Consider the following 17,003-nt stretch of genomic DNA (forward strand, 5'->3'; position numbering starts at 1 on the left):
GGACGGACGGAGTGCAAAACATACTCTCTCCCCATGCCTTAGGCCTGGTGGAGACAATTATGATCTGCAAATGTACAGTGAAAAATCACACCCGTGTGAAGTGAGGGGCGCTCTTATCATCGTACATCATCCATTCATTGTCAATGGGAATTTAATCTTTGTGTAGGACAAAATTTGCCGATTCCTTTGTGTAAGACGAAAATCTACACTATAGCTAAATATAGGAGGCTCAAAAAGAAAGAGGGGAAAAAAAAGAGAAATACCCAGAAGGACTAGTGACTAAATTATTTATTAGTAGTAGTATTATTACCATTTGGTTACTACATCTGTATTCTCTCAGGGCCACCCATGGATAAATGACTGTTTACTGTGTGTAGATCCACCGTCTCATTGGTAATCCAAACACTGTTTGGGTGCCTCCTGTAATGGGATCTCCTGCTTATCCTAATTGCAATCACAGCACCTAATCTGATGGTCTGCCGGGTTTAAGCTGAACCACCATGTACATTTAAGGCTCACAGACTCCTCCTCTCGTCTGTGACGAACAACCACATTATTGCATGCCCAGCACAATGCATTCAGCAAGGCAGACAGTTGGTTATAGAGTGGGTGACAAACGGACAATATTATCACAAGAAAAGATGAAATTACCTACCTAGGTTTCATCCTGGAGGCAAATCTTTCCGGTGATAAAATGGCCACCAACGTAATAAAAAAAAGTCAACCAAAGAACAACATTCCTGTACAGGATCTCCTCACTGGTCAACAAAAACACCTTGAAGACCCTATAACAGGAGCCCTTGTACGAGGTTTCTTGGACTATGCATGCACCTCTTGGTACCACAGCACCTCAAAGGGCCCTTAAAACTATAGGCTCCAGACTTCCCAAAACAAACTGGTCAGGCTACTACTCCCCGAACCCACCTCACCCCTGCCCATTTTGACAGGCTGGAATGGCTAAGTGTTTACGACAGACAGAGTATAGCATCTTGTGATGGTCTGGTCCACAAGATTCGGTACACCACCAAGATACCCGCATGTACATGTCTAAATACTTCCTTAATGTCAACAAAGTCCACACCCACAACACTAGAGGGAGCACAACAAACCATGTGCAACCCAGATCCGGCACAAACAAGGGACTAAATTAATTTCGCTCCTATGCCACCAAAATGTGGAACGCCCTACCAACAGCCATTAAGACATGTGAATCCCTTGACTCCTTCAAAACCGCTCTCAAAGGGCACCTACGGGCGGCTGCAATTCTGAATTGGCCTCTGTAAAATCTGAGTCACCCAATCAATCAATCGATCGACTCCAAGAGAACAATTTCAATTTTCCCATAGATATCCTCTTGTGCAGATAGGAGACAATCAATAGGTAATAACTGTGCGCGTGTGCGTGCGTGAATCTTGCTCAAATGTGAATCTCGATTTTTCCACCACAAAAATATAGCGATAACGATTCTCAACACTCCATGCAAATATTAATTTATATACAGTATATATATATAATAGTAGACACCTATTTAGCCTATTTGCTCAGACACCGACGTAAAATTATCCATTCATTGTCAATGGGAATTGAATGTTTGTTTAAGATGAAGTCTGTGGACAGTAACCAAAATCTGGATGTAGGAGGGTCTAGTGCCCCTAAATAATAATAATTAAAAAAAAAGTAACTAAAATGACAGCCAAGGAGTGCTACACAATCTAAATCTTTTTTCGATTAATTGTGCGGCACTATAGTGTGAGTGTGTTTGCATAAGTCGGGGACTCCAGGCATACAGTACACCTCCTGCTCATTCGCACGCACACACGCACGCACGCCATGCACGCACGCACGCACACAAACACACACACACACACAAACGCACACCCTATCCAAAGGTGTGGTGCATGCTGTGATGTTTCCATGGCCAAGTGCCCAGCAATTTTTGGTTGCACCCACCCCCCCCCCCCCCCCCACACACACACACACACACACACTCAGTTAAAGTGCTTCGTGTCTGCCAAGGTGACAGACAATAGTATAGCTTGGCTGCGCGCGTGGCGTGCGTGTGTGCGTGGGGAAGGGGCCTGCTAATAACGACACCTTGTCTCAAACTCTCAAGCACCACCACAGTGCTGTGACACTATAACACGACCAACTGGCTCAAAGACCCCGCTATAGTAATTTTCCTTGCTCTATTTCCGTTTGCATAGGTGTCCATAAGGTTTACGTGTGTTGTGTGTGTGTGTGTGTGTGTGTGTGTGAGAGAGAGAGAAAGGGAGTGTAATAGAGACACACCTGCCATACGGTGGATTTCCCCCTTTTTTTCTCCCTCTATACATCCGTGACGAGCGCTCAGCCTCTGACATCAAACACAACACGCGGCTTTTGATCATGCTATATGGAGTGATATAACACCTCCAGCAGTGTGTCACACGCGTATAAATAGAGCACGAGAATTAGCTCATGATCCACGGTTAATCCAATCTAAAAAAGAAAAAAAAAAGAGAAAACTCCTGTGACTTCACTAGTCAGCCGCGATAAGAAGAAAAAGAAAAGATGTGACATTGTTCGACGTTGCTGCTTTAAACTAGGGAGGGAGTCATTCCAGTCACTCGATGAATTAATCGTTTGCTTGTTTTGGTCTCTGCTTCTCGTCGGGGGCCGATGACAATGGCTGTGGAAGAAGCTGCTAAAGACGCTATACTAAACGTTGGAGTCAATGAGGGAGGAGCCATTATGCTGAACTTCGCGATGCCTCTGCCTCTGAGCGTCTGTTGCGTAACACAGACGCTCATGGACAGTAGTATAGCGCGCTCTCTAATTGAATGAATATAGAACGTTCAAACAGCGAAGGTCTCCGTTCATGGCGGTATACAGGCTTTAGTTTAGACATGATACTATTGGTCCCGACTGTCATTAGACCGACAACCTCTACCTCAAAACCAGACCTAGCCCTATAACCGCAAGCACGGAGCAGCACATGTTGCAGCACCGACCGTTGTTTCTGCATGTCGGTCCGTTGGCGTGTCTAATCTGCCTGTGCATCAATCAATCAATCAATCAATCAAATGTTATCGTCACTTCCACAACATACAGCACACTGGGCATACAGGGGAGCAAAACACCGTTCTCCACAACTCATGTTAAAAACAAATAGACACGTTAATTCATGGCAGCCAACGGGTGAATTTGAAAATAAAAACGTGAGATCTTCGAAGATTTATTTTCTCTTTCGATATCGATGAATAAGGTCCAAACTGGCCAGATGGGTGGGCCGAGGAACACTTTGAAGAGTGCACCGATCCAGAAACTGTTGAGATTGAGAACCTAACAGCTATAGGAGACGGAGCACGGGGAGATCTATACTGTATAGGATCTTCATCTTTCCCCCGGTGAGTATCCATCAAAGCGCACACACGTGCTTCACACTCATGATGACTTCATTATGGCCTGCTATGGTAACCTAACCCCAGCGCGGATATTTCCGTTGCGTTACAGCTTTGGGCTGTAAGACACGTACGTCGTCGTCGACACAGTCATTGTTGCTGATTAAGATTGCGTCCATTTCAGCATTCGTACAGCCTGGTTTACACTGGAGTCGCGTGGCCCGAAACACAGCCCCTGATCGTGATGGCGAGATAGTGGCTATTTTAGGCACACGATGACTTCATCACACGACGGAGCATAAGTTAAGCGTTAGGGAGCGGAGAGCAGAGATAACAGGCTAACAGAGATAACAGAGATAACAGGCTAAAATGACTGATGGCTGTCGGTGAACGGTGACTAACGCTTTTTTTATATTCTATTGTACAGGGTGCTCCAGGGGGATTTAATTTTACATTACAACAATAAATCCACAATTCTATCCACTGTCTCTCACTCACTCCCTTGTCAGCATCTCTCTCTCTCTCTCTCTCTCTCTCTCTCTCTCAGCCTCATCCCTCTCTATTTGATATGCTCTCTGCCTGTCTCCCTCCCCATCTCTCTCTCTCTCCCTTAATGATACACATAACAGAGAGAGAGAGAGAGATAGAGCGAGAGAGAGAGAGAGAGAGAGAGAGCTTGGCTATAGGAGGGCAAGTCGACCTTCCTCTCAGTGCGAATTATGAGTGTGATCTGGACAAATCCCCACAGAGACCATGTTTCCACTTCAAAAGAAGTGGCTGTACGCACCCTGAATACTGCCAGTCCACAGAGAGCCAATGGAGACACCCTGAACACTGCCAGTCTACAGAGAGTCAATGGAGACACACTGAATACTGCCAGTCTACAGAGAGCCAATGGAGACACCCTGAATACTGCCAGTCTACAGAGAGTCAATGGAGACACACTGAATACTGCCAGTCCACAGAGAGTCAATGGAGACACCCTGAATACTGCCAGTCCACAGAGAGCCAATGGAGAAACACTGAATACTGCCAGTCCACAGAGAGTCAATGGAGACACCCTGAATACTGCCAGTCTACAGAGAGTCAATGGAGACACACTGAATACTGCCAGTCCACAGAGAGCCAATGGAGACACACTGAATACTGCCAGTCCACAGAGAGCCAATGGAGACACTCTGAATACTGCCAGTCTATAGAGAGCCAATGGAGACACTCTGAATACTGCCAGTCTACAGAGAGTCAATGGAGACACACTGAATACTGCCAGTCTACAGAGAGTCAATGGAGACACACTGAATACTGCCAGTCTATAGAGAGCCAATGGAGACACCCTGAATACTGCCAGTCCACAGAGAGCCAATGGAGACACACTGAATACTGCCAGTCCAGAGAGAGTCAATGGAGACACACTGAATACTGCCAGTCTACAGAGAGTCAATGGAGACACCCTGAATACTGCCAGTCCACAGAGAGCCAATGGAGACACACTGAATACTGCCAGTCCACAGAGAGCCAATGGAGACACACTGAATACTGCCAGTCTACAGAGAGCCAATGGAGACACACTGAATACTGCCAGTCTACAGAGAGCCAATGGAGACACACTGCATACTGCCAGTCCACAGAGAGTCAATGGAGACACACTGAATACTGCCAGTCCACAGAGAGCCAATGGAGACACACTGCATACTGCCAGTCCACAGAGAGCCAATGGAGACACACTGCATACTGCCAGTCCACAGAGAGTCAATGGAGACACACTGAATACTGCCAGTCCACAGAGAGCCAATGGAGACACACTGAATACTGCCAGTCTACAGAACGCCAATGGAGACACACTGAATACTGACAGTCTACAGATAGCCAATGGAGACACACTGAATACTGCCAGTCCACAGAACGCCAATGGAGACACACTGAATACTGACAGTCTACAGATAGCCAATGGAGACACACTGAATACTGCCAGTCCACAGAGAGCCAATGGAGACACCCTGAACACTGCCAGTCCACAGAGAGTCAATGGAGACACACTGAATACTGCCAGTCCACAGAGAGCCAATGGAGACACCCTGAACACTGCCAGTCCACAGAGAGCCAATGGAGACACACTGAATACTGCCAGTCCACAGAACGCCAATGGAGACACCCTGAATACTGTGAGCCCAGAGAGAGCCAATGGAGACACACTGAATACTGCCAGTCCAGAGAGCCAATGGAGACACCCTGAATACTGCCAGTCCACAGATAGCCAATGGAGACACACTGAATACTGCCAGTCCAGAGAGCCAATGGAGACACCCTGAATACTGCCAGTCTACAGAGAGTCAATGGAGACACACTGAATACTGCCAGTCCACAGAGAGCCAATGGAGACACCCTGAATACTGCCAGTCCACAGAGAGTCAATGGAGACACCCTGAATACTGCCAGTCTACAGAGAGCCAATGGAGACAAACTGAATACTGCCAGTCTACAGAGAGCCAATGGAGACACCCTGAATACTGCCAGTCTACAGAGAGTCAATGGAGACACCCTGAATACTGCCAGTCTACAGAGAGCCAATGGAGACAAACTGAATACTGCCAGTCCACAGAGAGCCAATGGAGACACCCTGAATACTGCCAGTCTACAGAGAGTCAATGGAGACACCCTGAATACTGCCAGTCCACAGAGAGCCAATGGAGACAAACTGAACAACCAACAATAATAAAACCCTGAGACTTTGGAATTATTCCAAAATGTGTTTCAGCCACAAAGATACTTGAATCTAAAATCAAATAATAAATAAATGGAGTATAAAACAAAAAGGTAGGTTCATATACATACAGTGCAGCATAGATACGTTGTAAAATATATTCATATGTTAATATAGCTCACATGCAAATTGTGCCAGATGGCCAGGTAAGACCCCGTGTGCATCTGTCCTCCGTTTCATAATTCAGGGCTGCAATGTCCACTGAATGCCCCTCACAGGATGGAACGGAAACATATCTAAACCATCTAAGATATACACCAGCGGTTCTCAAACCTTTTCATGTCAAGGACCGCCGATTTCATGTATTTGGCCGCAGACCAAGCAGTGCCAGGGATCCCCACAAAAGATTTCAAAACAATATTATTCCGCTTTTTTTTCTTACATTTCTTCAAAGATAATTCTTCAATTAGCCAATGCTTTGCTGGGACCCCCTGGAACTCCCTCCCTGCGTATCCCCAGACCCCACTGTGAGAACCACTCTATCTATCTATCTATCTATCTATCTATCTATCTATCTATCTATCAGACACAAAGTGGATGCTACTGTCTCTGGATGGTTAAAACAGCAGACTGAATGCCAGAGGGGAATTCCTGAAATGATAGAGCACGCAGGGAGCAAAGGTCAAGTTTTGGGGTGCAGAGTTCAGTCCAGCCGTTATCAATAAAGACCTCCTGCAAGCAAGGAGCTCTCTCCCAACACAAATAATTAACCAGTCGCCTTTTTTGAGTCATTCCATGATTCTCCCGCGCCTGGAAGCCTTCGAGCACTTTCAGATTTTTGCTTTTTTTGTGTACTATGTTTAGAGCGTAAACAACGTTGATCTGGACAGACAGAGAGAGAGAGAGAGAGAGAGAGAGAGAGAGAGAGAGAGAGCGTCACAAGCTAAACGGTGTGCCCCCTCCTCTCCTCTCCACCCCCCCCCCCTTCCCATTGAGGTCTGTTTTTAGTAGAGTTGTCCCGATGCCTTTTTTTAAGTACGAGTACTTACTTTTTTAGTACTCGCCGATACCGAGTATACCATAGATGCAGATGGATCTCCGATCTACACTTGATCTAGACTTGCTCCCCGTTGCATTCGTTCAGCCTATAGTGTCAATTGGATGTTTTTGTATACTCGGGTCAAAGTATCGGGTACCGAGTACCGAGTACTTGAGCGTTGGTATCCGAGTAACCGATACCAGTATCGGTATCGAAACAACTCTAGTTTTTTTTAGGCAGGAAGAGTTCAAGCTTCAAGCACAGTCGGATTATTCTATGAAAAACACACGTCTAGACTTATAATGGCCGTTAACTGCGGCAAAAATAAATAAATAAATAAAATGCAGCTCCCGTACATAATTGGGCTATGAATCTTATTTCTCTTGTACATGTGGGTTAAGATGTCAGCAGGGATCACTGGAGGGGGTAAGGAAGGAGAGAAAAAAAAGGCGGGCGGTGGGCACAAGGGAAGCGAGCAAAGGTTTCTTTGATTTGGTGGAGTTGCAACTAGCCTCACAGGCAAAAGGGAGAGGGAGAGAGAGAGAGAGAGAGAGAGAGAGAGAGGGAGAGAGAGAGAGCTGTCACTTTAAACCATTAACTTTCGCTATAAAACTCCTCCAATAAAAATGACAGCTGCAGCCCTTCTCTCTCAAAAGGAGAGCAGAGGCATCGCACCAGGAGCACAGGACTGGACGGACGGACGGACGGACGGCCGTAAAAAGACAAACTTGGCCAAATGCTTTTGCCGCTGCAATTCCACCAGCCCACTCCCACCCACCCACCACACCCAGCGACAGGCGCGCACGCACACACACACACACACACACACACACACAGACCCCTACCAACAGACACACAGCCTCTCCCAGTATTACCTTTGTTCCTGAGTTACTGCCACAGAAGGAATGTAGCCCTCCCTTAGAACCACTCACCTACATAGACACACATGCACTCGCACACACACACACACACACACACACACACACACACGCACACTCACTTTCTCATCAAAGACCATGAACTTCACAGGTTTTTTTTTGGTGGTTGAGCGGCGTGGATGGGGGGCTGTGGGTGGGGTGGGGGGGGGGGGGGGGGGGGGGGCTAGTCGGAGGTGTCTTCACACAGAATCCAGCAGCAGCTATACAGCTAGCAACAGTTTAACGGTGGGATGTTTTAAGCACGACAAGAGCACTGGACCCAAGAATAACAGCACGCTTCCTTGTAACAGGTGGTCAAACATGCCTTTGGAGCAGACAAAACAGGCAGCACCAAGTCTAATGTGCAAATCAGGCCTTGTGAAGAGAGGAGAGGAGAGGGGGGAAAAAATAAATGCAGCGATTTAAGATTTCCTTTAACAACCGATGGCTTCATTTTCTTTGGCTATAGCCGTGTTCAAGGGGGAAAATAACAGGTCGGCTTCCATTTCTGCCTTTAAGCAACAATACGTGTCTGTCTATCAATCTCCACCCGAGCGATTTCACGTCGAGGTCCGCCCCAAATGTAGATATTACTGTATTTGGCCGTGGACCCCCATTTTAAAAGAGAAGATTTGTGTTGATTCAGTAAAGTACAACTGTCAGATGTACCTTGGACACAGTGAAACCTGTATATGATCAGAGCAGTGTTGTTTTTGGCAGCACAATAGTTTTAGTCATAGTCTCTCGAATAGTTTTCATTTAGTTTTAGTCACATTTTAGTCACCTGGAATGTTTTAGCGTTAGTCTAGTTTTAGTCGACTAAATATCATAATATTTTAGTCGACTAAATCTACAGTTGATTTGCCGAACAGAATGTATTTTGGTGGGCCTTGATGCCGTCATAATTAATCACTTGCTGGAAATAGCTGATCTTGCAGAGATTGTAGATCGGCTATTTTCAGCATGCGACTAATTGTAAAATGACTTATACTGGATCACTTGTACACTAGCATTTTAGTCTCGTTTTTATTTGTTGACGAAATTGTCAGTATTATTTAGTCTTATGTTTTACTAGAATTTCGCGGCCGCTTTGCGGCCGCTCATCCCAGAGTTACCTTGCCGCGCACTATGGGAAGAAGGAAATTGCGGGAGTTGACTCCACATGTAGTAACGGATGGGTTATTAGTTATTATTATGTGTCCTTATTAGTGTAGTGTAGTCAACACTTTATGGCTCATACACACTGCCCAGTATTTGCTCCGATTATGCTGTCGGGGAGCATTTTTGGCGCTGACCGACAAAACGGTTGATCTGACGTTAAGCGGTGCCCAAAAGGTAGATCAGGATCTACCAGTATAGATCACAAAGGCTTTGCAGGTAGACCACATGACATGGCCCTAAATATATATATATATTTAATATAAAAACGATTTTTGCATCTGAGATGACCTGAGATGACTTGATTGACATCAAAAAGGGCCTGTCAGCTCAAACACACAATGCAATACTTGTTGTTGCGTACAATCATCAGTAGCAAAGTCAAATACCAAAAATAAAAACCAATGGGATGATAGTTTTATTTTGCTGGTCGTTTTGAAAGTAGCTCTGAAGTAAAACAAGTGTGGGCAGCCCTGGTATAGATGATTATATATATATATTCATTCCGTGGGTAATTCCCTGTAGGCTACCCACATATTGGTAGCATATTACCTATATTAGCCCAATATTGGCGTTACGCATTTCAGTTGAATAATGTTGTGTGCGCACGTGCGCATGCGGAGAAAGACAGTTATTTAATTAAACTCAAGATTATAACGTCCTGTCTCGCTGGCGCCGTGTATAGGCTGCACGGCTATTCCTGTGTGTGTGTGTGTGTGTGTGTGTGCGTGTGCGTGTGTGTGTGCGCAATGAAAAGTACTCGGCAGGCGAAATGGCGAATTCGAACGAAGTTTTGGCGTTTGGCGCGATAGGAGGAGATAGCGTTGCAACACTGCGAAGGTAAGTGTGTGACGTCACTGCCGTGTGAGTGTGTGTGGGTGTAGTGTGTAAGATGGTGTTGTGGGTGTTGCAATAGCGACGTAGCTGTTGTGGCTTTGGGTTTCTTGCCATGTGTTGGGTACAACTTCTCCAATATAGAATAGATGCTTATGTTTTAGTCAAATAAGGTAGTCGACGAACATTTTTCCTCTTAGTTTAAGTCGACGAAATCAACACTCAACACTGTGACAGAGTCACTATTATACAGTTCAGTATCTCACAGTTCAGTATTTCACTATCCAGTGAAATGATAGTGAAATTAAACCGTTCCTCATTCTGCTGAGGACCCTCTGGAACCGTGGGAAGGAACGGGTGGGGTCCCTGGATGCCACTTTGAGAAACTGTTCAATGTTATTCTGAGAGTGTACAAATTAACCAAACGGACCCTTTACGGGTACACCACTTACCATGTACGAACATATTTACGAAGATATTCAATATTAATTTCCATTATTCTTTTTGTTTTCTTCATTCATATCATTCAAATATATATTTTTATCTGATAGCATATATAGTATGATTTAATGTGGGTGTGTCAGTATAATTCTAAACGGTGGCCATCTCCTTCTGGAGATAAACTCTTGACTGAAGTGGGCTCAGAACTGTCAGAAGTTGATAGTAGATGGTCTGATATGCCAGACAACCAAGGTGGTTTGGTTTAAATAAATAGAAATAACACGCCATGCTGAAAAGCTGCCATTTTATCAGCAAACAGCTTAGCCGACTTAGACATGTTTATAGTTCAAAGAAAGGCTATACGCTCCCAAAAGAGGCCATTCTCCTCGACATAATACTGCACACAATAGGCATATGAGCTATTGGTGCTATTCAAAAGATTGGGTTCATGTTCGTTTGACTAATTGTCTGCCAGTCATTCTTCATAGCTTAATGTCAAAGAGCAAATGTGTGTGCGTGCGTGTGCGTGCGTGTGCGTGCGTAGGGGGGCTAACAGACACAGGGCAGCACATCAGCATAAACAGGACACAGCGGCACGCCACGGGGGGATGTCGTCATCACTGGGGAAAACAACCGATCTATAATTGTAAAATGCGCTGGCTGTCATTTCCAACGGTTTACATGTCAGAATCCTTAATGCGTCTGCAGCAAACGGCAGCCGGGACGGATAATTGCACCGGGCGGCGGGCAGGTGGTTATTTTTAATCGATACGGTCCAAGGACTTGCCAAGAGTTAGCGGCGTCCTTGAAAAGAAGCGGGGCCAATTAACAATTGGCAGCCAGAGTGCACCTCTGACGGGGGAAAGTTTATGTATAAATGGTGATTTAAAGAGCCGACAAATGAGGAGTTCGCAATAAAGCGCTGCTGCTGCTGCAGCGTCACCACGGCTCCGTCAGAAGAGGAGGAGAAGGAAAACAGCCAACAGAACGTGCCGAATGCAGTACAGTGTTGTTTTTGTCGACTAAAACCACGACCGAAAATGTTCGTCGACTACCTTTTTTTCACTGACAAAAACTACATAAAAACGAAATAAAACACTAAGCCATGATGACTATAAACTATGACTAAATAATATACTGTCGATTTTGTCAACAAATAAAAACTAGACTGAAATGTTAGGAAGGGACTAGAGATCCAGTACAAGTCATTTTACACTCGGTTGCATGCTGAAAACAGCCGATCTACAAGCTCAAAACGCGCCGTGAGCTTGTAGATCGGCTGTTTTCAGCAAGTGTGAAATCAGCCATCATCAAAATGACATTCAGTCGACTAAAACTAGACCAACACTAAAACATTCCGGGTGACTGAAATGTGACTAAAAGTCAATGAAAACCATTCAAGAGACTATATATGACAAAAATGTCTCAAATAGAAATTTGCTGCCAAAAACAACACTGTTGCAGTAGTCGGGGAGGCATCGTGATCTGCCTCACACACACACACACACACGACCAACCGCTTCCATTGTAAATGCCTAATTCATGCTCCGCAGTGAGAAGAGCTGATCGACTACAGCTCACAACAACACACTGCTGGAAGCGCTTAAAAACACGTACGTTGTGAACCCCAAAGCCTCTACATTACAAGCTTGTGTGTGTGTAGATTTTTACACCAAGGAGATTTGGCGTAGACTGTATACCAAGTACAGTTGCAACATATATATATATACGTAACTTTTTACTGTATAGAGTTGTTAAGTGATTCATGTACAGCGGTGTAACGCACGCTGAACAGACAGTGCCGCCAGAAGAGGGGCTTATTGGCGCCTGAATTTGGCCGACACACATGCTGCCTGCTTCAAGTTACAGTATACGTATACCGTATGTGTACTGTACCCCCCCCCTAAACTCTGCATGCATGGGAGCCTCTGTCTGTGTACATTTAAGCTGCCCGGGACTTTAATCATTTCCAACACGGATACACAACACTGGCACAGCAGCACACAGTGAAATCCTCACTGTTTATTCATCCATTTGCAGCTCCCGAGAGAGAGAGAGTGCACAAATGGACCCCGGTACTGTAGCAGTGGGTCCATTTGGTTACTATGTGTACATACTCTCCTCTTGAGTTAAATCAATGGTCTCCCCCACACACACCCCTTTTTTCTTTTCTACCGTGCACCTGTAATAACAGCCTGTCAGTTTGTGTAATGGTGGCAGTTTAGCATATTTCTGGGAAGCCCACATAAAAGGGGGTGCCGGCGCGGTGACAGTGTCAGGCGAGTATACTATAGTATAGGGCCTCTGTAATCGGAGATAGTAGCAGCACCGGGTGTCTCAGAACTCCAACCGCCACTCTCGGCTGCGCGGCGTGGTGTGGCGGTGGTGGCGGCGGTGGTGGTGGTGGCGACGGCTAGATGATGTGTGTCAAGGTGTAACACGACGCCCTCATGAAAGAGAAGCAGACACAATAACAGGGCCAGGGCTGCTCCTCGCCCACAGCTCTCACAGGCTACGTCTCTCTCTCTCTCTCTGCTCCAGGGGACAAGGTGTGCTCTGTTCACTTTGACAGACTTGTACAGTAGCTCTGTCCATTAATGATTTACAGTACAGTCTGCTTGTGTTGTGCGATTGTGTGGCTGCGCGCTAAGGGGGGGTACGACGTGTGTGCGTAGGCGTGCGCCACGCGTGCGTGTGCATGCACGCGCGTCTAAGAGAGATAAGGAGAGACTGAGAGACGGACAGAAAGGGAGCATGTGCGTAGGAGAGAGAGAGAGATTTAAGTAACACAATTTGAACCAATGATTAACAATCACTCACTGTGATCAGAAGTCACTGACATATGGGTTCCATCAGGATCATATATACACTCGTTCACTCGAATAACTCATCTTACATTTCAGCTTTAACAACAAAATACCTGGATCGCAATTTAAAAAAAGTTGAATGGAATATCAATACAAGGACACACTTTCACGCGGACTGCAGTCAGTGGTACCTGGAGAAGTTTTTTTGTATTGCATTGCATGTAGTACATAGTTTTTGCATTTCCTTGTCCCTCACTGTCACATTAGCTCGGACTAGCCACTGCCCAACAGTATGCATTGAACACAGCCTACACACACACACACACACACACACACACACACACACACACACACACACACACACACACACGTGTTGTGTTCATTAATGTACCATTTTGTCAACGCAGTTAGGATGCAAAATATCTTCCCCATCTTAACTAGAAACACCTATATGCCTATATACTGTACCACCCACATGCTAGATCTCATCACTGTATCAACTGCCTTTTGGATAGATTGCTAATTAGTTTACTGGCCATTTTCTGCAGAGACAGTTGAGTCTAGCCTGGAGCAGGAATGAGTATTTTATGAGCAACGTTGGGTTTGAAGTTCAACTTTTACTTGTGCCGTCCTGATGGAGTTAAATTTCTAGTGGGAGTGAGGGTATAAGGACACCGATTCGATTCACTGAAACTAAATATTTACAAAGGGAACAGAATACGACTGCATCACGTACTGTACGTTAACATTACGAAACCGAATTTGCAGTATAGGCTATCTCTTTACCAGGGCTATAGGATACTAGGCTATTTTTTGCGCACAGAATGCAGTATATTGTGAAGCCCAAATTTAAAAGTAACAAAACAAGGGTTTCTTTCAAGCCACAAATCCAGTAAATGTAGCAAAATTGTTCCGCTAAAAGTTGTTCATCATTATACACAAGCTAGCCCAACGCACACCGACTGTAAGATCGCCGGTTTCTCTCTATAGCTGTGCCGTTTCCCCTTTTTCTGGTGGAATAATAAGCGGAATCTTTCCAAATGGAATGGATAAATGAAAGTGTGTGTGTGTGTGTGTGTGTGTGTGTGTGTCGTGTATCCGGACGGAATGCGCACCGCCGCTGCTCTTTCTTGCTTATCTCCCATAAATGAGATGTCATCGTATCAGCGAATGTCATCAGCTCAGATAGTGGAGCACTCGGAGAGCTCCGAGCGAAAGTGAGCGTATGTCTGACTGTCTGACATGCATCGCGGCGTGGCATACTTATCTCCGTCTCCCTGTATTCCCTTCACTCTACTCGCAGTGTATTACTTTGATATTCGCGATAACACCATCACGTAGACATACTTGTACAAAATAACACGTGATATACGATGTCCACCGACCACAACAATACTGTGCGTTTGTTTAACCAACATGTCGTTGCATTTTGGCGAATCCACATGCGCTGTCAAAAGGCGCACTGGTGCAACGGCACACTCTTCACACATACATTCATCTGTTCGATATGATATGCTGTTCATAAAGTCACGTCAATATCGCACATATCATGTCAGCGATACTAAAGACTTGACTGGACATATGTATATCACCAACCCAACAAGCAAGCAACACACACACAAACTCACCCAGTGAAAGGAACGGTTTGGTTTCCATGTCTAAAGAAGTGGGTTAGCTCATGCCAGCTGAAACGACCGCGTTTGGGACTTTTCTTCTCGGGCTTTGCCTTCCGACCACCACCAGGGCACCGCTGGCTGGGTCAACAGGACGGCGGGGCAGGCAACACACTGACAGGGACGGGTCGAGGTCCAAAGCGATACACCACCACAAAAAAAGGACCAGTCTTCCAAAGCGGGATGTTGTTGTGATAGTCTCAAAAAGGTATAACCTAATGTTTCTACTTCTTCTGTTTGCTCACTCAGCTGTGTGCTCGCCTCATACACACACACACACACACACACACACACACTCATACACACACACACACTCACACACACTCACACACACACACTCTTTTGGTGTACAACAACTCCAACTACTGGATCTGCACTGCAAAAGGGACCCACGCAGGGGGTACTCCCACACACGCCAGCGAACTTGCAACGACGCCAGTTGGGGAAAGCATGGGGAGGGGAGGGGAGACTATAAAGGGAGGGCTGCTGTTGTTCCTAAACTTGAATACTTTCACTCTTTGTTTCTGAATGGCTGGATTAACAACATGTGTTGACTATGCTGTGTGCAAATCGATCCAAAGTCGACAGCAGGGTTTTTTTTTTGTAGCCTATGCATGCCTACATATTTCCAGGGGGAACATATTATGGCCATGAGCAACAACTGGACTGCTTCTAATCAGAAATGATTATTTGTTCTATTTATCGCAGTTATTCTAACCAGGTCACATATATGTTGTTGGACCAGGCTATTGGTCTGGTACGAAAATATTTCAACCAAAGGTATTAATCACAAAAAGCTATTAACCCAGTCATGGTATAAAGGCTAACATTTGTTGGAAAAAGATATATTTAAGAGATGTTGGAAGAAAAAAAAAACACTAGGCCTAATAGAAAATGAAAAAACGGTCAAAATCAAGAGTCTACTCTGAAAGGCAAAGGCAGCTTTCAAAGGCAGTATTTTAAAGCCATCATCATGCTGACAAGTGAAATTATAATAACAATACATATTTATCTTCATCATTTTTTTTTGGGGGGGGGGGGGGTGTATCATAGTTTTAGGGAAGATTTACACAAACCTCGAGCTATGCAGCACACAATTTACATAATGGTAAATGGTGCATTTATATAGTGCTTTACATACTGTAGATTGTGCATTACATTCACACAAACATTCATACACCGATGGTGGCAGAAACCATGCAAGGCACCAACCAGCACACCAGGAGCAATTAGGGGTTCAGAGTCTTGCACAAGGACACTTCGACACCAACTCTGGGGGAGCCCACAGGGATCGAACTGGGAACCTTGCTGTTACCATCCGGCCACTCTACCCCTGAGCCACTGCTGCCCACAAACATACATAACTGACATTGCATATAGAACAGTGGGTGGGTCATCATTTCTCCATCATTTTGTTCCCCACTTCTACCCTGCCTCTGTTCTAGTTCTGTTCTGGGGCATTGTTGGCCGTTTATCTCTAATCCAAACGACATCCATCTCTGCCTCCATCTTCCCATCCCTCATCGCTGCGGTGCACGCGGCTGCACACATGGAAGAGAAGAGTGCGTTTATATAGGTATACATTTCAGAGGAGTTAAAGATGCCTTTCTTTGGCCCAGAGAGTTGTTTGAGGCCGTTTTGAAGTCGAAGGAGCACAAGCATGCACACCTCTGGTTTCCCTCTTAACTCATTCTGGGCGGGGAACCCCTTTTGCTGTTTTTTTTAAAGCATTCTTTTTAAACTTTAGCTGTGGGGGAAAAAATAGCAGATGTACAAGCTCATACGAGCTTGTAGATCTGCTATATTTTTGAAAACTTGTGAAAGTGTGGCGCAAATCATTGAATATATATTCTTTCACAGCGAACGTTTTTAACTCAAATCTTTGCTTCTGGGGGGAGGTGTCTGGAACAACATGTTCAACAGGTGGGAGTCTACGGCCAAATTCAGATAATTCTGGGGGTCCTTGACATGAAAAAGGTTGAGCACCACTGAGAAAACTGTCGTGATTTAGAATACTTTTTTGTTTGTTATCGGCCTCAATCCTAAATGAGTT

The 17,003-nt window shown here is 45.2% G+C and overlaps 1 protein-coding gene across 1 annotated transcript in view; it reads right to left on the reverse strand.

The window, feature by feature from the left end:
• rxraa (retinoid X receptor, alpha a) overlaps positions 1 to 15,305 on the reverse strand; it is a 188,068-nt gene extending 172,763 nt beyond the window's left edge. Inside the window, 1 exon segment of the mRNA XM_083793072.1 lies at positions 14,906 to 15,305. Coding sequence (XP_083649198.1) covers positions 14,906 to 14,933 — 28 coding nt within the window. The 5' untranslated portion in view covers positions 14,934 to 15,305.
• Positions 15,306 to 17,003: the final 1,698 nt, after the last annotated feature.

This window comes from Protomyctophum parallelum, assembly GCF_964188405.1.
Source record: "Protomyctophum parallelum genome assembly, chromosome: 21".
NCBI classification, from domain to species: domain Eukaryota; kingdom Metazoa; phylum Chordata; class Actinopteri; order Myctophiformes; family Myctophidae; genus Protomyctophum; species Protomyctophum parallelum.